This window comes from Drosophila nasuta, chromosome 2L (assembly GCF_023558535.2).
Source record: "Drosophila nasuta strain 15112-1781.00 chromosome 2L, ASM2355853v1, whole genome shotgun sequence".
Taxonomy (NCBI): Eukaryota; Metazoa; Arthropoda; class Insecta; order Diptera; family Drosophilidae; genus Drosophila; species Drosophila nasuta.
The window spans coordinates 3,598,051-3,623,937 of NC_083455.1; the positions used below are offsets into that span (position 1 = coordinate 3,598,051).

General features: G+C 42.0%; 1 protein-coding gene across 1 annotated transcript; it reads right to left on the bottom strand.

The window, feature by feature from the left end:
* Positions 1 to 4,030: 4,030 nt before the first annotated feature.
* LOC132798216 (tyrosine-protein kinase Drl) lies at positions 4,031 to 25,791 on the bottom strand. The gene is made up of 4 exons (XM_060809994.1): positions 25,252 to 25,791; positions 6,147 to 7,503; positions 5,737 to 6,033; positions 4,031 to 5,283 (listed from the first exon to the last, which is right to left on the bottom strand). The coding sequence occupies exons 1-4, from the start codon at positions 25,364 to 25,366 to the stop codon at positions 5,172 to 5,174; spliced, it is 1,881 nt and encodes a 626-aa protein (XP_060665977.1). The 5' UTR covers positions 25,367 to 25,791; the 3' UTR covers positions 4,031 to 5,171.
* Between the last annotated feature and the right edge of the window lie 96 nt (positions 25,792 to 25,887).

Sequence of the window (25,887 nt, forward strand, 5' to 3'; positions counted from 1 at the left end):
CGCCACGGAGTTGCAGCTAACTTTAACCGACAGCCAATGATGAGGCTGAAGCTGAAGCAGAAGCTGAGGTCGCTTTCAGTGTAGGTAAGGGGGAAGAAGCCGGGAGAGCGGGATAAGAGGGAGCATTGTGGGAGCAATGAAGCGATGGCTTGCAAATGAAAATGATTTCCTTCCATGTCATTATTATGTATTTTGCCGCGACGCGACTGTTTTCACTTTTGTCTGGAGTGCGATTTGAGAAAGGACGAATAAGGATGAGAAGGACCTGGTATTCGTCTTCTATTCCCATTCCGACTTCGTCTCGAAATGCGAATTGCAAGTGCTTGGCTCATCGACAGTTCCGTTTGTGATAACTAGAAGGAGTGGAGTCTGCACGACCTAAAGATACTTCAAAACCCTACTAAGTTAATTATTTAACTATGAAACGATCAACTTATTAATATTTAACAATTAATTTATTATTTATTTATTTAAAGGTTAGCTATAATTAAAATGAATACTAACGCTATTGATAAAGCAATGGCAGCGAAGGCCTTCAATTAATTTAATATGTTAAATAATAATGATTTTTGTAATATGCACTAATAATTGAAAATCTGCTAGTACAACATACTCTTTTAGGCATTTCCTAGATTACAGGGTATTTGCCAAGCAATGACTGTTCGGCGATTTCTCTTAGCCATCGAATTTGTTGGCGTTTGTCTGCGTTGTATGCTTTCCGTTTCCGCTTCCTTAGCTTTGCAGTTTGTTGCCTTCCACCCGACCACCGACCACGCCCACTTGCCTTCAACCCTTGGCTCGCTTCTTTTCTTTTCCCGAAATTTTTCACATAAAAAATAATAAGAAAAGTTGTATGCTAATGTTGCTGCTGGAGCTGCTGCTGTTTCGCCTTGTGTATTGAAAAATAGAAAAGAAATTGAAAAACAATTTTTGCATTTGGCATTTCTCAGCGGGTGGCAAAAGAGAACGAGTGAGAGTAAAAGATAGAGAGAGAGAGAGAGAGATGGCAAGGAAAGTTTCAAGGCGAATGCCTTAAGAGAATCGGATAAGTAGACTCAAGTCAAATACTTCGACATTGATTATGTGCATTCTTAAAGCGGAACACAGTTTGAAAAGTTGCCAATAGCAAAATGTGATTAGCAATAGTCGATGGAACTCGAGCTCAAACTCGCATTCGAACTCAAACTCAAAACTGCACCTTGACAACCCCTTGGGACCAGTCAAAACCTTTTGACAAACGTTTTTTTTGTGGGGGTGGAATTAAATCTTTAAAGCAATACCAAATGAGTTTCATCAACTTTTTAATTAGTTTTGCAATCAGAAAAGCATTAAAACTTTTCTGCAATTTAGAGCAATCATACCAGAGAACCGGGAAACGAGAACCGAAAACCGAAAACCAAACTGAAAGCGAAAGAGTATGCCAGTTAAGCGAACCACAGCAATATCTGAAAACTTGACTTAATAATTTCAAAGGTAAACATTTATTTTGCAGCTAATGCCTTCTGGCTATAATCAACAGCTTGAAAATGCCAACCAAAACTCCGCACACTAAACGACAACAAAAAAATGCGCTCGAAAAAGCTGAAAACTGCGTCGCGCAAAGTAATCAATTTTGAGGCCATGGCGACCCACTTTGGAAAAAGTTGATGCCCAATACCCATGCCCATGTTTATGTCCATGTCCGTGCTCGTGCCCATGCCTATGCCCATGCCCATGCCTATAACCCAAACCCTATGGCCACAGCCAATACCCTACCCAACAGTGGTCGGGCTCATCCGTCGAAAGTTCAAACATCACCTGGCATAGCCGCAGGGCTGGCAATGGCTCCGTGGGGAGTTCCAAAACTCCAGACTGACGACTACCTGTCGTCATTTTGTTTGTTGTTGTTCGACTTCTTGTTGTTGCACTGTGCGGAGGCGTGGTTTGGCGGTGGGTTACCAAAGGGGGAGGATGTCAAAGTTTTTGCGCGCAAACATAGCTACTGAAAAATTGAAATGCTGCCTCACGTGCTCGGCAATTTTTTATATTTGTTGATTTTTGGCTTAGAGTGTTGACCAACAACAAAGTTGCCCAGTTGCCTTTTGTTTTTCAATTTTCCACTTTTTTCCATTCGCTCTCTCTTTCCCTTTGTGTGTGCTTGCGTATGTATGTATGTGTGGAATATGGAGCTCAAGTTTCAATGAGTTTCGTCCCGTTCCCCGCACATTTTCCTGTTTTAGTTGTATGACTTTTATGGCAATATTCTCCTCCCATTTAACTGCCACACAAAAAAATTCCCTTTCGACTCGCGTTGTTTTTAATAACTTAATATCTTTTGTCAATTTACTGGATCGCTTTAATTTGATTGAAACGAAACTGTTCCAAGTTTGTCTTTCGGCTTTTCAATTGACTTATGGCTGAGGCCCTCGAAAGTCCAATTCGAAAGCGAACTCAGTCAATAGAGCAACCAATTGATTGGCCCTTTGATACAGCTGTGACGACTTTACTTTTCCATAGAAAATATTTTAAAAGCATACCTCCACTATGTTAGTTCTTCATTTTAAACAGAAGATAGCAATCACTGCACACATCTTTATTATATTTCCTACACCAAATTGAACTAAATCAACTTGATTTCCGTCTCCCATTTCTTGATAAACTTGTCGCATTAAATTTTCAGTTATGTACAACGCAACTGCTTTTCGCATTAACTTTCGATTTGGACAGTGGCTTTAGTTAAATGCTACGCATTTCAGTTGTGGCACGTGCCACATGAGCTGCGCTCTTTGAACGTTTTTTAAAGACGCAGCGAGGAACCCAAAAAAAAACACATTAAGACATCGCTACCATCAGGTGTACACGGCATGAATATACCCTGTATGCAATTGGAATATTATTAGAATATTATTTGTTTAAAAATGAAAAATGATTTAAAATATGAATATATATTTAACCCACAATACAAAATAATTTCACATATATGAATATAAATATTCATAATAATAATAATAATAATAATAATAATAATAATAATAATAATAATAATAATAATAATAATAATAATAATAATAATAATAATAATAATAATAATAATAATAATAATAATAATAATAATAATAATAATAATAATAATAATAATAATAATAATAATAATAATAATAATAATAATAATAATAATAATAATAATTCATAAATATAAAATGAAATTTAAAATAATTCGATACAAACATTGAATTTTTGCGATTGGTTTGCGATTTGATACTGCATTGAAAACTATAATGTTGGCTGCTTCGATATACCCTTTATAATTAATTGCTTGTTTACAGGGTGCCAAAAAGAAGATGAACACGAAACTAGTCTCTGGTCTGATGCTGACGTTCATGCTGATGCTGATGCTGTGACAGGCATATTAAAAAGGGACGCCGGCGACAGTAACAACAACAAAAACAACAGCAATAATAGCAAACGCAACATCGTGCCTAGCCATGACGTGCCAAAAACTAAGTAGTGTCAGCTCAGCCCTCAAAGACCATGCGATGGTACGGAGGCGACCTCATAAGCTCGACGCGCTCGACAGGCTCTCCACGTACAGGTGTGGGATGGACAGGGGTGGATGGAGCAAGTGGGGCGCCTCTTCTTCGTGCAGTTTGCTCCTCAAATAGGCAGTTGGCATTACATGCCTTTTGTGTTGCCAGCACGCTTGGCCTGCCAAAGAGATTGGCTCGTGGCTATGTGAGAGTGAGTGCCGTGAGTGTGTGAGTGTGGGTTGCAGATGGTTAACCCCAACCCCACGCCAAGGCATCCCGACCACAACCCCTAGCAGCAACTCGGCTTGAGACCGTGAGGAGTGTCGACCTAACCGTAGTGAAAACCCAAACAACACATTGCTCTTAGTGCAAGTTGTTTTAGGGTAAGTAATGGGCGTGGCCAGCTCAATTGTTAGCGATATGCTCACATAAGAATGTTTCACTTACCTCCCTTCCCACTTCCCTTTTCTTCCCACTTTCATTCCCAACCATTCCCGACCATTTGCGTCATTCAACAGCTATTCAGAAATGCATTTGTTTGGTTTTTGAATGTTATGCACGGACGTTTATTGAAATCGTTTTCTCTTTATATTTTATTCTTTTTTGTTTGTTTTGCATTTTTGTTGTGTGGTTGTTGTTTTTTTCGCTTCAAACTTAAAATCATTGTGAAAATCATAAAAGAAACTTAGAACTAATACGAAATGCTTAAGTATATTACAAAAACTTTTTCGAGTCGGTTGAATCCGAATAACACAAAATACTGCGAATACGATTTCAGCACCCATTTCTTCCTCCTTCTTCTCCATTCTCCTTATCCTTTGGTTGGGTGGGTGATAAAGTTTGGGAGTGCACCGTTTGGATTTCGACACAAAGTCACTAAACATTAATTAAATAGATTCGAGTTTGCTAGCTCTACGCTCTCTTAGACAAATACATACACATATAAATACATTTACATAGATAAATACTATATATATTCGATATATTCGATATTATAATATGCAGTTCCATAGACTATGACGAATGTGTAACCGATGTTTTCAAACTACGACAAATGCCTAGCCTAAGGTGTTGTCTAACTGTATCTCAATCCGTATTCGTATTCGTATTCGTATCCGTATCTGTAGCTGTATTCGTATCTATATCTGTCTGTATCTTTATCTGTATTTATATATCTGTATCTTTGCTTAACTGGATTCGCCTTTGCTCGTGTGTCTTTTAACATTTAAGTGTGGGTTCTTTTAAGTTTAACTACTAATTTGCTTGCATTGAAATGTCACATTTATTTATTTCATCGTCTCTCGTCCTTATGTTGCTTTGAACGAACGCACTATCCTATGTATACCTAATTGCTAATTATATAGAGGGCGGCAATCGAGATCGACTGACTTTTACATACGAGTATATTAAAAGTAGTCTCCTATCGAGTAGCCACATTATAAATACAGAAGTAAGTAACTATTTATTGTGGGCTGCGTCGAATGCATTCGAACCATGACGACCCACATAATCGCCCGACTAGGCGGTATAATTTAAATATGTCTTTGGAAACAGAGTTGCCGACATTGACATCGACATCGACATCGGCGTAATCATTTGCTGGGAAATCTTGCGACGTCGTCTCTTGTTGTATTTACAGGTCTTGGTGTGTTTCATTACCGCAGGTTAAACATATCTGGTGATCTGTGTGTGGAACTCCGATAGGCAAATCTGCAGCTGACTAAACGAGGGTCGCTCAGCTGGCATAGAAGCCCAGCAATAGGCCATAATTGTGAATCTGCAAGATATAGCAAAACGAAATGCGGATATCCAATCAGTTACCATTTAAGACAAATACATTTAGAGGTCATGTTGCTAATCTGTCCATCAGTCACTCAATCAATCAGTCAGTCTATCAGTCAGTCAAGCATTCAGTCAATCAGTAAGTTCATCAATCAGTCAATCAGTCAGTTCATCAATCAGTCAGTCAATCAGTCAGTCGATCAGTCAGTCAAGCATTCAGTCAATCAGTCAGTCCATCAATCAGTCAGTCAGTCAGTCAATCACTCAGTCACTTAGTCAATCAGACAGTCAACCAGTTAGTCCATCAATCAGTCTGTCAATCAATGAGCGAATCAATCAGTCAGTTAACAATCAATCACTTAATTAGTCAGCCAATCGGTCAATAACAGTCTGTCAAACAGCTAGTCTATAAGTGAGCTAATCAATTATTCAAACATTTACTACTTACAGTTCATCGGGACAGTTGAAGGGCTGAGCCAGTCTGTAGCCATCCTTCAGATAGTGCTCCATTTCATAGGGATCGATCTCGGCATAAGGCAGCTTGCCCAACGTGCACATCTCCCACATGAGCACACCAAAAGACCAAACATCGCTACCCTCGTTGTAGTGGGACTTTTGCAAGGCCTCGAGGGACAACCACTTGATGGGGCGGTACTCGCCATCGCCTAGGCAATTGTAGTCACCAGAGAAGAGATCGCGACTGAGGGCGCTGTCCGTCAGTTTCACGCGCAGTTGATCATCAATACTGTAAAAAGAGACAGAGCAAGGAGAGGCAAGTGACGAATAAGTAACAGAATTAAAACTTGTCATTTCAAGGGCGAGACAAAACTTATATATAAAAAGAAAAGTTCAACTTACACACAGTTCCTGGCCGCAATGTCCTTGTGAATTACGCCATGATTGTGCAAATGCTCCATGGCCATGGCCAGCTGGGAAGCCATGAGAACGGTCTGAATAGTAGTCACACTTCTAGCATATGAGGGATCCTGCAGAAAGGTCTTCAGATTGCGCACACTTCCTGTGGCGGCATATAAAACAAATGGAGTGGCAAAGTCTTCAATGGAGATGCCCAGCACAGCCATGACATTGGGATGAGTAGCCTCGTAGAGCATCATCGATTCTTGGAGCAGGAGATTTACTTGAAGCTGGCTTGCATGCTGTGCCACAGTCTTGACCAGTACCTCCTGACAGTCGTTATATGTGCCGCGATAGATGCGCCCAAAGTTGCCCTCCTGCACGAGACAGGAGAGGCGCACACGGCACTTTTGGACTGTCAGCTCCTGGAGACGGCGGTTGAACTCCTCAGGCTCATGCTCATATTCGCGAAAGGGCCGCGTCAGTGTCGCATATGTGGGTGTGATGGTCGAGGGGCAGACATAGATCGAATTGTGTGCGGTAGACGAAATCGTTGGCAGACGCTGGAAGCTGGAGGTCTTTATCAGGTGGACACCGTTCGAGGGATGACGCTTTGAGGGACCCTTGGCACAGTAGGCAATCAGAATGAGCGTAGAGACCAACACCAAAGCCAGAATACCGCCAACAATCAGGGTAATCAGTCCACTTGTGGGTGGCACAAGAGTTTCTCGCAGCAGGGGATCGTATTCATTGTTCGATCCGCCAGCAGCGCCGCCTCGACCCACTGTAGCCGTCGATTCCGTGACCACAACGCGATGTCTCTCGGTGGCCTTGCCATGCTCCGCTTTCGTATTCGACGGCAGACGTCCGTCGGAAATGACATGCTCCGCCGTATCCTCGTTGTGTTCCGTGTAGTGAATGTCCTCGTGCCCGCCCAGATCTGTGTGCAGTGGCTCCTCATCGTCGTACTCCTCGCGTGCATCATTTGGCTCGTCCTTCAGGCAGATTTTTTTGCGCTTAAAGATGAGATTGGTGTTGTTGTGTGTCGCCCTATCCAGGATAACTTCCACGCTAATGGTCACTGTCACTTCGGCGGCCCGGGTGCCCGAGCACTTCAGGCTGATGCCCCACGTCTGCGGTTCCATGGGCACATCACCGATGCGCGAGATATTTAGCATGGGGCGTGGCAGTACGCCCACATCCGAGGTTGCCACATTGATGCTGTAGGGCAGAGGATGGTCCACCAGCGACTGCCAGGTAAATGTTACATCGCTGATGTTCGCCGGCACCGGGACCGCAAAATTCAGGGCGTAATCATTGATGGCTCCCTCTCGCACATAGTAAAGCTCCGCGGAGACGCCTGAAACAAGAGAGAGAGAAAGAAAGGGAAAAAACATTTTAGATGCATGTTCGAAATGTCTGCTGAGTATCCCTCCAGCTGCTGGAGTCCCGCAGCTTCGATGGACGGGAAATTAATGATACGTTTGGTGACCCAATCGAAAACGGGAAAACTTTTGGCCAGTCACTCGACACGGCTGCATAATCAATCAACAGGGATAACAGTTTTCTTTACTTTGTCAAATTGATTTTCTTCGAGCATTCGTTGTGCTCTCTCTTTCTTTCTTTCAATCGTTTTATCTGTCCACTTAGACACTTTTGTTGACATATTGAAGGAGTTACATAGCTGAACCCCCAAAAACAGCTTCTAATGTCAGACAATTTCTTATTGCATTCCCCGAAAATCAATCAAATGCGACAAATAACTTTGCTGAGAAACACACGCCGTTTCCCCATCTCGACCTCAAACTCAAGTCGAAGCCACAACTGAGCACTTAAAGAGTTGGTTACATAATCGAAAGCTTACTTTCTCTTAAGCGACATTTGATATATTTCAAGTTATGTTAAGTATACGCCAGGCACTAGCAATAGCAAGTTATGTGAACAATGTGCAACAGCTGTGGCTATGAAAGTATTTTTAAATAAATTATGCAGCTTAGACTACTGGGACTTTTATTTTAAAATGTATCACTATTGAAAGAGACCTTTGATTCAATTCTAACATTCTTAAAGGAGCATGATATTAACTAAATGTTGTCTCCTTACACAGTTCCTTTGTTCCCAAGTGCACCTGTTTATCTATTTATCAGATCTGACAATTATGACAGTATGCTTGTAAACAGTCAATGCTTGCTCTCCCGTCGCCTTTTTTAATTAAATTAGCCGCTCAAGGTAAGCGAGGGGAAATTGAGGGTACAGCTGGCGCTTTGTCTATTTGTTACCTGTTACGATTGCACTTGGCGGTGCAGTTTGTGGCACAGCCGCAATAAATCAATCAAATTATAATATGCCTTGGCAGTGGAAAAAACTGAAAGCGGACCCTTTTTACTTGCCACGCGATGCTTGAAGGTTGCAAGAGTGTAATGCGTGGAGGCGTGCCTCGGGGGCAGGTTAAATGTTTATGCTTAATTAATGTTGATGTTGTGCTGTTGCTGTTGTTGCTTCATACACAAGAGTAGCACACACACACACATACGCATATGTTGCATGCCTCAACTGTCGGCCTCAACGCGCGCTGTTTATTTTAGATTTTTATCGCAGTCAACGTCGCAGTTACATTTTATACTTGTACATTTTTATTTTAATTTATGCCACTTATTGCAGTGCGGCACACACACTCGCACATATGCCATATAATATATACATATTGTACTAATTAGTGGAGCGAGCCCACTGAGAACCCAGAGCAATAGCTACCTTCTAGTTTGCCCCCGTCCTCTTCCCTTCCCTACCGTTCCCTTGTACGTTCTCGCACGCTTCGTTTGCACTTTGAAAATGTAATTAGTGAAAGCGGCTGCTGGTGGAGCAGGATGTGGATGGAGAGTGTGAGAGGAGGCAAGAGGAGGGTGAGAGGGAAATGGAAATGCATACGACATTCTGCAGATATGAATACTGTCGCATAATGAACTGAGGTAGATACAGAACTTGCGATAACTCTAAAAGGGTTAATGGGCCCCAGACATGTGAGCTCGAAAAGCAGCTCATTAAATCAAGAAAGAAATAAAAAATGGATGAACAAGTTGATCGCCTAAATGCCAGACAAGTCAAGTTGCAAGTTTCCAAATACCAGTTGCGAGTTACCAGTCTCACAGTTGGAAGTTGGCCTATTTGCCGCGCGTTAAACATTCGCAATTAAAATTCCGCAGACATCAGAAGTTTGGCCAAGCCCCACGCCACGTCAATTATAGACAAATAATAGCAATTTATTCAGCGCACCCCAATTCCAAACTGCTCCCAACCTAACCTCCACTGCCCAACTGAGCCTGTCGCTAATTAGAACTGATTGCTCTACAAACGAAGAAGCTGCCCTACTCCAGGAGTACTTTGTCCTTTCCCTTGACTACCTTTGTCTGTCACCTGACAAACCTTCGAGAAAAATCGATTTTCATTAACCAGAACAGGCGGCAGCCGAGAACCGACAAACCGAGGACCGACAACCGGCAGACACCTTCCGCTGTCGCCTGAGCTTCTTCGACTTCTTCAAGTGCCAGTGACATAAATTGTGAGCGCCAAAAAAAGAAAAGTAAAAGTTCTTTCAAGATGTAAAGGAAGCTGTGAAAATATTCTTAAAGCTCAGCAGGCGGCATCAGCGCATAAAAAGCAACGTGGAAAATGCGCAAAAAAAATTGGGGAAATGAAGGAAAAAGGAATCTAGCTAAAGCGATAAAAGCAGCAGTTAGGCGAGTGGCAACAAGCTGATAAAGTAAAATATAAAGGACGTAATAAGCAGAGATGCTGCGAAGAGCGAAAGCTGCTTTGTGTCTATTGCTTAAAAATTGCTACGAAAAGCTTACCATATTTTCTTGAATCAATGTGCTGTGTATAGTTTAGATTATGCTTGAATATAATCGTAGTTTATGAGCAATAAGCTACTCCGAGTTGAAGTCTGATAAATAAACAACCGAGTTAACAGGTTTCTTTTCTTAAGCAGAGTGAAATTAATTTATAAGCGTTGTCTAGGTGGTTGCAGAAATTGTTGCTTTTTATATTTGAGAATTGCTTTTTTCTATTCATAGATTTATGGTGCCCTCAAAAGTTGTTTTTCTATAAATATTCGCATATATGTTTTTTTATTGCTTCTTTAACTCTTTAAGACCCATTTGCCATTCCGATGCGACAAATTCCCCAAGATGAAGGCAAGGCAGGCAAAGCGATTTGAATTCATGGCACGACATCTATTTAATTTCAATTACAACCCTAAAATACCAGAGCAGACGCATAAACCAAAACTTTCTATGTGCCAAAAAAAAAAAAAAAAAGAAAAGAAAAAGAAATAAACGAAAAAATGGCAATTTTTGCGCCCCAAATACGCCAGACCCATGTATTCCTCGTCTGCGAGGAACCCTCTATCCTCGTTTTCCTCCCCGTCCTCGTCCACAAAGCCCTGCCACAACCCTAATTTATGCAAACCAAAAAGCTGAGCGAGATTTGAATGTATGTCTCGCCTCATGGCTAGTGGATATCATTTTATGCTTTCTTAACATATTTTTTTCCTTCACCCTCCCCATGCCCCTTGCATCCCCTCTCTGCCCTGCCCCAATGCAACGCATCGCCGTTAGCCCGCCCACATTGCGTCACTTTTGTCGTCGGTCGTTGGCGTTGCTATTGCCGGACGTCAGCCTGGGGATTTCGCAGGCCATAAATCCGAAATTGTCTTTTGACACATGAATATGTTGTGCATTAAACGCAGACGGAACACTAGGCCACAGTCAGAGTCAGCTTTAGCGTCAGCGTCAGCATCAGCATCCGCAACTTAGAGTCTGAATCGGGTTGAAAGGCAGACGATAGACCTCGAAATACCCTTTAATAAATTGATTTTAAAAATTGTTAACACTTCTTTGAATACTTCTTACTTCCTTGAAGATTCTGAAATCATAAATATTAAACCATCTAGTCAAGTACGAGAACAAAAAATGCTACGTCAACTAAACAGTTTTTGAACTACAGCGTATCTACTCGTCGAGAACTCTCAATTATCGGGCATGTTTCTATTACTAGTCTAATACAAGTACATGTATTGTTATCAATGTATGCACGAGTTTTTGTAGAGGGCGCAATGTGTCTCTGCTCGCGGCTGATGATGACATTGGTGAGCTCTGGTGCTGATGCTCATGTTGAGCTAGAATTGTGGCCCTTTTTCTGGGAGAGGTTGGGGATCGGATGGTTGACTCTGCGTATGATTGTCGGCAAAGGGTTGGTGCCTTTGACTATCAAATTGTCCCCATTACTCTTCATTGTGTGGCCCCAAAAACATTTTTATGTGCTGCAAATTTGACTTGGAGTTTGAGTGAGAGAAGAGATGGGAGTGGTGACGAGTTAATGTCTTTAGCAAAGGGAGCATCATAACTCAAGCGGATTCAATTTGTTCGGCACTCAGACTCCGCCTGCAAACTTGCAAAGTCAAGAGCCAGCAGAATCATGATGGAATGTTGCGCTTGCAACTGATTAAAGCGCATGTGGCAAGAGATCCACAGGCGAGGCAGACAACGAAGCCAGCAGACAGCCAGGCCATAGAAGGTCAACAAAGTGAAGAAGAGGCAAGGTAATTTTTATGCCCAAATGGTCATGATTCGCTAGCTCGTTTGCTCGACTCGGGTAAGACTCGGTCTGTGGCAAGACGTTTGCTCCATGATGCGTTGCGTTGTATTGCGTTGCGTCTCGACTCGTCTCGACTCGACTTGTCTGGCCAAACAACTTCACTGCGCTGCGGCGTGGAGCGTCAGAGTGAAAGACAAACAAGCTAAAGGACATGTGAAGTGCACGATGCTCTCTGGCAGTTCTGGCAACTTCATTTCGCCAGCCAACGTGCAACGTACAACGTAGAACGTGCAGCGTACAGCGTGCAACGCCAACGGTAGCTGCCAAGTATTTCTATTTGTATTTCATCGCCCCAGCCCGAGCAGCTGCAATTTATTTGCCTGGCTCTCTGTCTCTCTCTCTATCTCTCTCTTTCTGCAGAGTCTGTCGTGGACCACTCTGCTGACGTTTTTTGCCCGCAGGCCAGACGCAATCAGCCAGCGTCTCTCAGATTCCCTGCCGTTGCTCCCTCCATGCCTAAACCCTTTTGGCCGTCTTGCAGTTTATGTATTTTCTTTTATATTATCACCTCAACACCGTGTGGCGGCTTCAACTCCATCGATGATGATGATGATGCTGTTGCTCCGCCTAGTCTGGCCATAAATTCAAGTTCATGGAGGCGGTGCCCAAGGTACGGAAGAAGCAGGAGGGGCACGGCGGGTGCTGCATAAATTATGATCTTGTAGATTTCTATGACAAACCATAAAAAAATGCATTACGTTTATGGCTATGTTGCCATGAACGAGTTGCAGTTGCGTTTTCAATTTAAAATGTAAATACAAGCGAACTTCCTCCCCTTCCTCCCCCTCAACCTAAAGGGGTGTGGTTAGGACAACGGATTCCTGGAAGCGCCCTTCATGCCATTGCTAATTAGCGCACTGTTAGACCCATTTAGGTCAAGGCACTCAAGCAGCACGATAAATATGTAATTAATATTCTCGATTCCTTAAAGTGCCTTTCATCGGCATCGACTACATTTATACACCTACTCCCTAATAGGGGTTTGATTAAGCTCGGCCAAGCCCAAAGCACAAACTTCAATCATTGAGGCTCACACACGCGCAAGAAGTGCAAACTATTGACTCATAAAAATCAACGCAATACACAAAGTATACCAGCTGAGAATGATTAACAAGTAGATACCCTCGAATGGAATATAAGGATATATAAGCTATAAAATATAAGATTTACCTATAAAATACTAAAAGGCATTCCTCTAATAAAATCTATGCATTCAATAATACAAATTCAAATAGTTAATACTAGAATACCAAATACATTTACTTCTCACTCCAACTTAAATATAAACTAGAAAATGTATTCATATCATTGCACCTGTTGTTTTCCAGGATGTCGACGACTCTTCCTCTCAATGCTTACAGGGTGCTCATGACTGAAAGCTAAGGCAGTGAGAAATTTAATGTGATTATCTGGAAAAGTTAATGTGATTATTAACCCTGGGCCATGTGCCACGTTGCGTGATACATCAGACAGATACTCATAGCTAACACCAGCTGAGACCGTTGGGAGCAAATGGAAGCCACCGCAAAACACATCCATCAGAGTCGAGTGGGAGCCTGGCCGTGATTGAAGCCACAAAGTCGAAGCTGGCTCATTAATTTGCCAGCCATGTAAAGTTTTCTTTCAATTTTGTGGCAACGCTTTTGCGTGATCTAATGAAATTTTTATCACCAATGTCTGGATGCAATTCAAGACTACGTTGGTAGATGGTTCGACGGGACAGAGGGCTGAGAAGGCGGTGAGTCTAGGCGCTGCCATAAAATTTATGGATAGCCATAAAGCGTGGGCGGCCGTCCGGCCTGCAGAAGTTGCAGGTGGCAAGTTGGTGGAGCAACTGGCAAGTTGGCAGGTGGCCCAGTTAGTTGAGTTTTGTTGAGGTTTTGGCTGTTTGGGTCAGCTTGTAATGTGCGGCATGCGGCATGCGGCATGTGGTTTGATTTGCATGCGTCTCTGCCACAAAAGACACGTTGGGTGGCCTCTGGGATTAGTTCATGCAACATACACTGTGTGCCGCAAAAAGACATTCTGCGGCAACTCTGTATGCCTGTGTGCCTATGTGTGTGCGTGCTTAAGTAAACAGCAACTTCATGTGCCGAACTTTTTGGGCTCGAGAGGTGAAATTTATGAACCACTTTTGACATGGCCAAACAACGTTCTGACGACTGTAAGCGACACAAGGCCGGGGGCAGCACAAAGGAGGGAGGCCCAACACCTCGGGGCCACTGTCCAATACAAACAAACAAAGGCACACACATACGTACGCACACACAGGCACACATACATATACTTTTCAATAGCACCCCCGGGATGGCGTAATTTATGACTCTGACCGAGTGAGCAGCCGCCTCGTATTGACTTTTTGGCCAGCTGCTGGGCTGCCAGAGAACTGCGAACTGCGAGCTGAGAACGGAGAATGGAGAACAGAGAGCTGAGAGCTGAGAACTGAGAGTACCGACTACATATCACCCATTACCCAGTCTCAGTTGCTATCCCAAAGGCTCTGCTCCAGGTCTCGACAGCGCGGCGTGGAAGAGAGATTAGCATGGCGAGTATATGGATATGCAAGTGTATGTGTGTGTGTGTGTGTGTGTGTGTGTGTGTGTGTGTGTGTGTGTGTGTGTGTGTGTGTGTGTGTGTGTGTGTGTGTGTGTGTGTGTGTGTGTGTGTGTGTGTGTGTGTGTGTGTGTGTGTGTGTGTGTGTGTGTGTGTGTGTGTGTGTGTGTGTGTGTGTGTGTGTGTGTGTGTGTGTGTGTGTGTGTGTGTGTGTGTGTGTGTGTGTGTGTGTGTGTGTGTGTGTGTGTGTGTGTGTGTGTGTGTGTGTGTGTGTGTGTGTGTGTGTGTGTGTGTGTGTGTGTGTGTGTGTGTGTGTGTGTGTGTGTGTGTGTGTGTGTGTGTGTGTGTGTGTGTGTGTGTGTGTGTGTGTGTGTGTGTGTGTGTGTGTGTGTGTGTGTGTGTGTGCGGCATGTAGGCGGTGCTACTGAAGTGGACGCATCTCCTTCAACTCGAACTTCAGTTCGTCGCCTCCCCCACGTTCTGCTTCTGTTTGTTGAAAAGTTTTTGGCTTTGTTTATGGCTTTGTTTATGGCTGCGTTTTTGTTTTTTTGCTTTTGGGTCAAAGAAAAAAGCCAAAAAACAATATTTATGTATATGTATTTGGGTCTTGTTTTTCGGGTGTTTGCGTTGAAAAGTAGTTAAGGGTTTATCATCTTGTAAACGTGACGATGCAAAAACTTTTTTAAGAGCACCGACCACACACATAGTCACAAGCCGGGTCACATTTTGGGGTTTCACAGCTCGACATGTGTCGCACTTGGTGTGGGTAATTGACAGAGGCGGAACTGTTAAGATCTGGGCATAATTAACAGCTTATCGCTGAGCTAATTATGCGACTGCTCACCGACCAAAGAAGTATTGATGAAGTTTCCTGTTAGTAAATTGGGACTTGGTGGGGACTTAATAAGTTACTCTTTAAGTTTGGTCACATCAGAGGTGTGTTATTCTGATTATACTCGGAGCGCAAATGAATTATGTACTTTGGCATTTAGTTGTCTGCATTTGCTTTGATTATTTTATGCTCTTTGTAAATAGCCGTCTGCATTTATGTTAAATATGTTAATGATAATGTTGCTAATATTCTCATGCCCAACCCATAGAACCACTCAACGCCATTAGGCTGTCCAAATAGAGAAATATATGAATACATTCAACAAACACTCACACCATAATTCGTTGTTCGGTGGCGAACACAACAGACTCACAAAAGATGAGAATTGATAATAATGATGAGCGGGCAGACACGATAATAGCCGCGACTAATGCACGGCGGCAAATGAGTGTCGAGTGTTGAGTGTCGAGTTTGAGTTTGAGGTTCGAGTGTGCACTCATTGGCCAAAGCACGCAGAACGAATCGCATTCGCCGCGTAACGAATTCAGCTGAAAGCAGACAACGTTTTCACTTGGGGTGCAAAGCGAATCAAATTGATGTGAATATGTTTTAGAAAACAGCAATTAATAACTCCTGAAAAAGCATATGAATATGTAATCAGATCGGATGAAAATACACAATATTATTTAAAATCTATAGAGGATATATTTGTGTAACTTTCTGTTATATTTAGACACAGCATCATAATGCCCCCTGGTTGGACAGATATATGCATAATTAAAGCTAAAATAAGCCGCTGTGTAATCAGGATCGCATATCTCTCTCTCGTCTCACTGCCATTACTTGTTGCCACATAATTCGCCATCAACTCCGCCAGCTCCCTCCATCATCAGCGAGTCCAATCCGTCCGCCTCCTTCTTCACGTGCCATGTGCGCGTTTTATCACGCGTGACAGCGAAATTACTGCAGACAGAGCGGCCCCTAGACCCTCTTTTGCCCCCTAGGCTACTCCTCTCCTCCGCTCTCATTTACTTGTTCGCTCTGTTAAGTCGCCGCTGTCGTCAGTCAGTCAGTCAGTCAGGCAGGCAGCGATTTGGTTTGATTGAAGGCATAAATTATGTGGCAAGCTGCACACACACACACACACACACACACACACATAAACACACCGCAATCTTTGTGTCAGCGCTTTGCCCGATGGGAACCGCTTTTGTCTTTGTCGTTGGCTGGAGCTTTGGGCTTAACTCGCAGATTGATTTCCATTTGATATTTTGATTAGCGCATAATTGGACTGTCTGGAACCAGTTGGTTCTTATCTAAGACTAAGATAAATGTGGGTCAAGTTGTCAATTAGAAATTTCAAATTGGAAATTAGCAAATGGCAAATGAGCTGCCTTCCCCTTCCCCCTGCCTTCCCCTCCCCTTGCTGTAGCGCCTCATCATAACTCATGGCGTTGCGTAGCGTGGCATGAAATGCGTTTGGGGAACATTGAAACACATTTAAGTGCTGCACATTTTAATTACAAGATATTTTATCAGCCTTGAACGTGTGCCCCCAGCCTGTCTCCCCCCACTCGGAAAACATTTTGGCTGCGTGGGAAGCTGCAACAGGGTTGAACATCAGACAGAGAGAGAAAGCTGGAGCTGCTCTGCGGGCGTGTGAAAATTTCCAATAAGTTGCATTTGTAACATATACGTAGACATTATGTGTGGATGTGTGGCGCAGCAATTTCTTTGGCTGAGTTTTCAACTTTTGGCTGTTTGTGTAAGTGCCTCATAATTGTGCGGAAAGTAATTAACATTCTACATAAATTTCAAGTTTCAAATGGCCCACAAAAAGAGCGTCGAGACTACTGCAGAAGTAGGGCACTGTGCTCTTAAAGCAATCATGTTAAAGATAATATGTTAGAACTCTAAACGATAATTCAAAGTTTTCAAAGTATTAATTGCAAATAACATTGTTATTATCGAAAACTGATAATATTATTTATACTTTTTGAGCCTTGCTATCATTTGTTACCGATCTTTAAAGGTCTTTTATTTTCCATTTAAGCTTCCATCAGATTAGTAAACTTTCGTTTATTTTCGATCATTTACTTGAGATTTATCCTCAGTTGCTACACGATGGGATGCAGCAACCCCTTCAGAACTGTGAACTCTTCACAACAAAATATTATTCAATTCCCACAATCAATTCGGAATCAAATGGTCGCCTCGCACGCTTCGGTTTTTTGGGCTTTGGGTTCTTTTCTTTTTCTCTTTTTTTTTGTATCGAGCGTAGAGAGAAGTCGAACAAACAGCAATGAAAAAATTAAATACAAAATAATAAAAAATAATTTACGGGCTCATTAAGAGTCATAGAACGGGAGAGGGGGAAGTAGGAAGGAAGAAGAGGCCAGACACCCGCTTGGAATTCGCGCAGCAATAAAAATACTCAACGAAAAAAATATATGCGCCGGCATCGGAATCATCGAAATCGCCGGCAGACGCAGTGTAGCTCAAGGGGCTGAACAGCCCCGACCACCCTCTCTCTGCAGGGCATATCAAATGAAGCCCTCAACAACCTGGTGGTGGCAGCAAGGGAAGCACTGGGAAGGGGAGTTGGGCTGGGGTGCAATTGCTGCTGCTGTTGCGGTGCGGCGTGCTCAAGTGCTGGCGGCAGGACTCGTGTGCTGACTGTCGCTTCGCATTTCGCTTCCGGGCAACGTTTGTTTGCATACGCAGCAGGACGAGCCACAAGGAGCAGCAGCGTGTGGGGCAACCGTACCAGCAGCAAGGCAGGCCGACTGGGCAGGAGAGAGAGAAAGAGAATGAGAGAGAGACGGACAGACAGGCAGGCAGAAGCGGGCACTGGAGACAGGGACAGAGAATGGGACTGGGATGGGAATGGAAATGGGAATGGGACTGTGTTTGCACAGCGCATTTCTGGTCCATTAAGTAGCGTTGTTGTTGTTGTTGTCATTGTTGTCGATGTTGCTGTCATTGTTGTTGTTTAGCCGTAAAGGTAGCTACCCTGCTGCCTGCCAGCGTTTGTCATAGCTGTGTGCGACTTTTCTCACTTTGCTACGACTTCCCTGACGAGAGGGCGAGGGAGACGACAAATGTATCCACAAGATACAATTGCTGAGCTCTGTTCTCGGTACTCAGTGCTCAGTACTCAGCAGTCGGTTCTCTGTTCTCCATTCTCTGTTCTCGGTTCTCAGTGCTTTGTGCACGGGCAGCACGCGTCAGTTGCTTTGTTTATTTAGAAGTTTTGTTGCAGCTAAGCCTCAGTTGCAGCTTGCAACTGCCACATGCCCCTCCCTTTCTATCCTTGTTTGCCATGTAGCATCTACCCTCTGCCCCGGCTAATCACTCAACATTGTGGGAAGCGTTTTTGCGCCAGCTAAGCACAAGTTAATTACGCTAAATGGCGAACATCCTCAAATATCCTTGAATAAGCGAGTATATCCCTTAATGCGGATATTGTTCTAAGCGCCATTTCTAATGCAAATATCATGTACTTTATTATTTCTGTGGCAGCCGAGGCGGCGGCATTCTCTCTGCCATGCGGCATTAACATAATTGAAGCATTTCCATTTTCCACTTCTGCTCCAGCTCCTGCTCCTAATGCTTTTCCTGCTGCTATCGCGACTGTGACTGCGACTCCGACTCCGACTCGTCGGGGGCAAAGTCGCAGGATTAGGCAGCAATGGAAGCTGATTATATTCGCTTTTCCCTCATAAATTTATGCGATTTTACGCTGGACAGTTGTGTGGCCATTTATCTCTCAACTCTCGACTCTCAAGTCGATTGCCAGTTGCCACATAATTTTCAAGTAGGTGACCGATGTGAAAGCGCTTTAATTATTTCACCAATGCTGAAATTAATTCCATAAAAAGCACATTGCACAACAAGTCAATTGAGAAAGAGGTTAACTCCACCCACTTTCTACCACTTTTCGCCTGGCTTCCGCCCGTTTCGTGTCTAGGAGCCACCAATCATCCCAAAAGACGTGCCCCTCCTCAGTCTACCAAAACTGAAGCATAAACAATTGAAACTGATTAAATTCATTTGATAACGAGTCTCTAGGTCTGGGGATTGCCACTTGAGATATGGGAGCAGTTGCCTCTTGGGGGTGGCATGCAACTACTTACTTGTGTAAGTTCTTTGGCCGCGGGGTCAGTATCTGCATACGACCACAACACAATGGTGAGTGGACCCCTGAATATGTGTGTATGTGTATGTGTTTGTGTGTGAGTGCGTGTTGAAACCCATTCATTCATTCATTGCCGTTTGGGCATGTGAAGTATGTTTTGAATGTGCATAAATTGCTGAGGAAGTGAGTAAATATGAATTTGCTTCTATTTCTCTACACATACTTTTTATGTATTAAATTCTTGATATAAACATATTTGGAATTTAAAGACTGCACTTTTTAATTCAAACCATTCCAAGAAGGCAAAATTTATGAATCAATTACAGTAAAATTCTTAAGAAATATAATATTCAATAAAATAAATGACCCAAAATACAATACAATTTAATTAGTTTAATTTGCAAATGAACATTTTTAAAATATTCTAATGTTGTATCAAATCAATTGGAATTTAGTAAATTTATAAGCAGCTTTTGTGGAAATTATTTTAAACATTGTTTTTAACTCTGTTAATAATCCCAGTTTTTATCTACATTTTCTATAGCGAATTAATAAATACTTTCTCTAATTGTATTTAGAGCGTGTCCCAAATCTGATTTAGATAATTTAGTTCAATAAATATTGCATAATTAAACTTTCGCTTTAATTGCCAGATAAACATTGTGATCTAAGCACAATTACGGTTATTATCAACTCTTGTTGTTTATGCAACCGTGTTGTTATTTGTTGCAATGCGCAACAAAGGCGACAAGAACAACATCCGCAAAGCATTTAGTGATTTAATTAAGCGCAAATGGGCGTCAATTGTTGTCACTGATGCATGCAGATATGAGCATGGGAGGCGGACGTGGTAAGGCAATAGGTGGGCGTGGCTGTCAATCCATGACCGTTTGCTGAAGTGTAAACTGTTTATGCAATGAAGGGCCAATGACTTGCAAAACAGCTGCAGCAGCGTGTAATCAGGGGGTGGGAGAGGGGGGAGTAGGTGGCTTTTTTTCTTAGTGAATGTTGCAAGCAATGCTGACGTTGACACGTGTGTCGTCAGCCAGGGATAAGTGGCAAGTGGCAAGTGGCACGGCAAGTGGCAGCTACATACATTTAGTTCTACTCGGGGCACAGAGAGAGAGAATAGCTGCCAAGTGCCAGGCTGCAGGCTGCCATTCAGTCAACCCCGTCGAACCACCCTCGTAATTAAGCGCATTGAAATGCAACTGAGATTTCGCTTCGTGCCGCATACTGCATGCTACATTCAGCATGTTGCCTTTCGACTACTCTTCTGCCACGTCATCGTCAACTCGTTGTGTCTATGTCTATGTCTATGTCATCGCCATCGTTGTCGTCGTCGTCGTCGTCGTCGTCGTCGTCGTCGTCGTCGTCTCTCATTCATTTGCCAATTACGCACAGTGCCCCAAACCCAAACTGAAACTCAACACACACACAACAAACTCAATTGCTAACTCAAGCCCAATCCCAATGCCAATCCGAAGCACAGTGTGGCAGCTAGACATGGCAACAACATGCTGCATGCTGCATGCAGTTGTTTATAATGTTGTCAACCCGACAACAACTTGGCAACAGCACAGCACGCGTTGCGCTTTAGCATGCCACACGGCGCCTCTTAATGCCTACGATTTCGACTGCAATTCTACAGATTTCTCCCCCCTCTTTGTTCCCCTTTTCGCTCCTGCAATTTATTAATTATTCCGTGTGGCAATGGCGTATGAACCAAAAATTCGGCACGCACATTGCGCATTTTCTCGCAGAGATTTTGCTTGCAATTGGACTTAAAAGGATTTTCTATTATTATTATGATTATTGTTGTTTCATTGTTGTTGTTGTTGTTGTTGTTGTCGCATTTCACTAATTGAGTTCACATTACTTGGCAGAATATCTACTCTTCTGCTGCTGTTGTTGCTGCTGCGTGTATTTTTAGCCAAATGTTGCCGTTTTATTAGCCAAACGTGAGTTGGCAACATTTCGCGAATCTTTCGCAGTCTCTCAAAAGATGCCCTTTTGCCTGCAGCCTATTTGAAAATGTCAATCGCTCAAATGTGCTGTTGCTTTCCTCCTTTTCCATTCGAAATGGGGTTGAGATGGGTTAAGATTACCGTTAGTTGATACACATCGAGCGTGAGTTGACAGTATTGGCATATCGAATATGCTCAGGCATCAGCGTAATCAGCAGGAGTCAGCACTCTGACTGGATATTAAGTGACCCATAGCGAGGTGTGCACTAAGAGTTGCCAGACTACTTAATCTGTAACATTTATCATCTGCTACTCAAAGTTAATAGGCAGATGTCTAGCTATTGGTTTGCCACCTATACCTACAATAGTTATAGTGTATTATCGTCTAACTTACTATAATAAACTTAAACTCATTTTTTTTCAACATCACAAAATTACAATAATTTTACTGCTATTTCAGTGTGCAGACAAAACTTTGTGCACGTGTGCAAAAATATGAAAACAACAGCAAACAGAACAAATCTAACGGTATTTTTACTTATTTCCTATACCTATGTCCCATTTTACAAACACAATGGAAGCGATCACCTAACAGAAAGGAATATGCATAAAATACCGTTATGTTGTTTTGTGTCTGTCGCACTGTTAATGCAAAGTTCACAGCTGCATAATGATAATGAAAATCTATTTTATACACATGTCGAGTACTGCCAGTATTTCCATCTATCATATAAAATATACTATTAAATTATATATTTACCACCTTTCGATCTTATTTAATTTTAAATATATAATAATTTTAAATAAATTCTTCAACTTCTACCAAAATCATTATTTCATTATTGCTACCATTTTCGAACTTTTTTATATACTCTCCTATTGCTCTGTATTTATGACACTCTCCTAACCTTTCCACCTGACTATAAATTGCACTGCCAATCCTTATTTGCATTGTTGCCATTGTGTCGCAGCTATTTGCAGTTTTAGCTTTTCACTTTTCTTTTCTTTTATAATATGATTTGATACCTTTTATATTTATTAATGGCTACACAAAACCTTTTAGCGCTTAGTACCAAAAATAAAAAAAACTAAACAACATCGTAGATCTTTTGGGACTGGCTCATGCTCTACTTGGCGGTACCTCATTTTGACTGGAAACCCATTAACGATTCCTATGTATCACTCACTCGGCTATCTGCTAACGAGCTGCGCCAGTCCCTGACATGCTTTATACTATATGTATGCAATCTTTTGGCCAGTGCTGCAATTTGGAGCGTCCTCTGGCCCACTTCACAGCTGGATATGCAGTCTGCCACTGCTGCTGTTGCTGTTGTTGTTGCTGTTGCTCTTGTTGCTTAACGCCATCCCCATCCAACAGTGCTTTCCAGTAGAGTAACCTAACGAGCGGCAAATGCCAGAGCTGCAGCAATGTAGTCTCTCGCTTTTTTTTTCCTGTGGTCTGACAATTTAATTGATGTACACGCATGCACACAAAGACAGGTCAAATATACACTCATACAAACACACCGAGAAAGAGAGAGAGTGAGAGGTTGGAGTCAACCTTTTGAACAAACCGCTAAAAAATGACACCTACTACAGACTGATGGCACTGGGGGCGGGAGGGAGAGAGAGAGAGAGAGAGCGAGAGCGAGAGGTGCCCGAAAAGGTAGCTGAAAGTAGGTCAGGCATGCAACCTGCTGTCAGCGCTGGATAATTGGAGAGGGAAACCCTCCCTCGCTCCTCGATCCCCGCTCCCCGCTGTCCGCCCTCACACACACACTCATCATTGCAGTGGGGCAAGTTGCAATTGCTGCGCAAATTGGTGGAGGAAGACCACAATGGAACGGCACAAAGACCGAATCGATTAATGGCTTTAACTTTGATATTGTTTGACACGCGGCTGACACAACTAATAAATTTCCATAGGCCAGTGATGGATCACCCTGTATGTTGTGGCAGCCTCAACAGCCTCAATTGGCTGCCTCGAGCCAAGCAGAGCAGAACAGAACAGAAGCGAGTCAACTCCTGCCACACACACTCGGCTGATTGATTGTCCGGCGCTCCGATAAGCCGACGAGGTGCCATACACAACACCAGAACAACACTAGGAAAAACATAAACATGAATTACGACGAGTACTGCGTCGATAGCTGCCAGATAAGCGCCTGATTAGCAGTCCAACTCGTCCAAATATTGACTTAGTTATTCACAAGTGACGCGATTTGAAGCCCTCCCCAACTGCTCTCTACTCTCTACTCTCTGCTCCCTTTGCCCATCAATCACTTGGCCTGTTTGCACAGGCAACCGCCACATTGCACCGCCGTCGCCACGCCACACCATGCCACACACGCCAACCCAACTTCACTGTCGTTGAGAGTTGTAAATTTTACAACATAATTTCTGATAATTTTTCCGTATCTGTTTGCCACGTCCAGAACAGAACAGAACAGAACATAGAAGAGCACTGGGGCACACACTTCAACGCTGCAACGAAACAGTGGCAAGCACTTTGCATGTGTTTTATGATATTCGACATAGATTTATTTTTTATATACGTGCCCCCCTCTCCACCCCAACCCCATCCCTCACCCACTGCCAGACCAGTCAACAAACAGCAAAGGGTTTATTTAATACTTTTTTGGCAGCACCTCGTAAAACACTTTGGTTTTTATGGTTTGGGGACAAGCTTTAAATGTAGTCTGTACGCCATAACTGAATTCGCTTTTGGGGCAGATAAATAGCATCGTAAAACTAATAATATATGCTTGTTGATTTATTTATAAATAAAGTGAAAATGTAATCCAACTTAAAATGAAAAATATACAAACTAATATCATTAAAATAATGTAATAAATTGTAAAGATAAAATGGGAAAAAAATATTTTGAGTTAGATAAATGTTGCGGGAATTAAATTAAAACTCAACTGGACAGATAATTGGAAACATTTATTTTTAACTCATTATTTTTAACATTTAAAAAGCCAACAGGCATATTTAATTCGAGCCTTTCATTTAAATCAACTGTAATCGGAATGGTGGTAAAATAAAAATAATGATAGCACGACATTAAACATATAACATAAATAAACCATTAATATTGTTTCAGGAAAAATACTTAAAAAAAAGTGGTAGAATAAATAATTATAAAATATACATTTTTTTAAGTAAATTTCTAATCTTCAATGTGTTTCTTGCTATACAAATTAAGCAATTGAAAATATAGTAAACACTTGTCTACCAAAAAGTTTAAAAGGCAAATCAACAAAGACTTGACGCAAAGGGATTTGAAATTCAACCAATACTAATTAAAAACAAAAAACTAACTAACTTTTGAAAAGTTATTTCCATACGTTAAATCTTTAAATGTCTTAAATTTGTAAGCCCAAAATAAATGCTGGCCCTTAAACTAAATATGTCCTAACAAAACAGCAAATAAATAGTACATTTATGGTTGTAATTAGCAGAATATAAGGTAAATACTCTTCTATGTATTATCTATTTACATTAATCAAAGTAATCGCAGTTGAAAGCATCAAATCGCAAAGAATCGCAAAGAATATTTTATCGACAGAGACCGATGCTCACCGTAATTACCTTTACTCTTGAATAAGAAATCGGTTCAATCAGGATAATCACACTATGAGTTATTAAGTAACAATTTTTAAATAAATTACATATAATTAATCATTCTCAAGCTGAGCTTAAAGTTTCTGTACTCCATTCAACTCGTAGCTCTTTAAACTGTCATCACCAAACAGAAGAAAAAATAACAACGAGTTTCAAATTCAAATCAAATTTCGTTTAATTTTAATCTCACTCGAAACGAAAAACCAGCCTAATGATGGCAACTAATTGATATTGATTCATTATTCAAATAATTTATACAGCCATTAGGGGTACATGTTTGTGTATGTTTTGGACTCGTACTCGTAATCGCACTCGTAAGGGAAGCGAAACACTCACCGATTAGCCTCAGCACCTCGTGCAAATTCAGAAATATATTCAAATGTGTCTGTCCGCTGCTGAGGAGCGCCAGAAATAATCCGATTGTAAAGATGCCTCTAAAGTTTTTCTCCATTGTCACAACTCGGTATGTATCACTGGTTTTATTTACTGTTTAAATAATTAATATTTGCTGTGTTAATTGTTCTTCTATTTGTTTAACTTAAATACTTTTTTCTCTCTCTATTTTTTGTTTGGCACTCGAAACTTATTCACTTGAAAGAGTAGATTGCAATTTGAAAATTTAATCAAATGGCGCGCATTTTGCGTGCAATTATTTCACAGTGCATTTGGCACTTTGCCTCGGAAGACTCAGACGCGCATATTCCAATTGGACTTATTTCGTTACGCTGCACTTCGTATAAATCTATAGCTCAGTCTAAAGAGCCCAAGCATCAAGCACCGAGCACCCAGCACCAAGACAAATTTTTCCCGTTGGGCTTTTTGTTTGGATTTTTCCGCAACGAATTTTCGTTGATGCGCGCACCGTGACGATTTTCCACAAACTGTCAACTGGATAAACAAAACAATGCTAATGCTAAAGTATCTATCAGATACATTTCAACAGCCCTCTGCTAAACGCATATTCTGTTATGT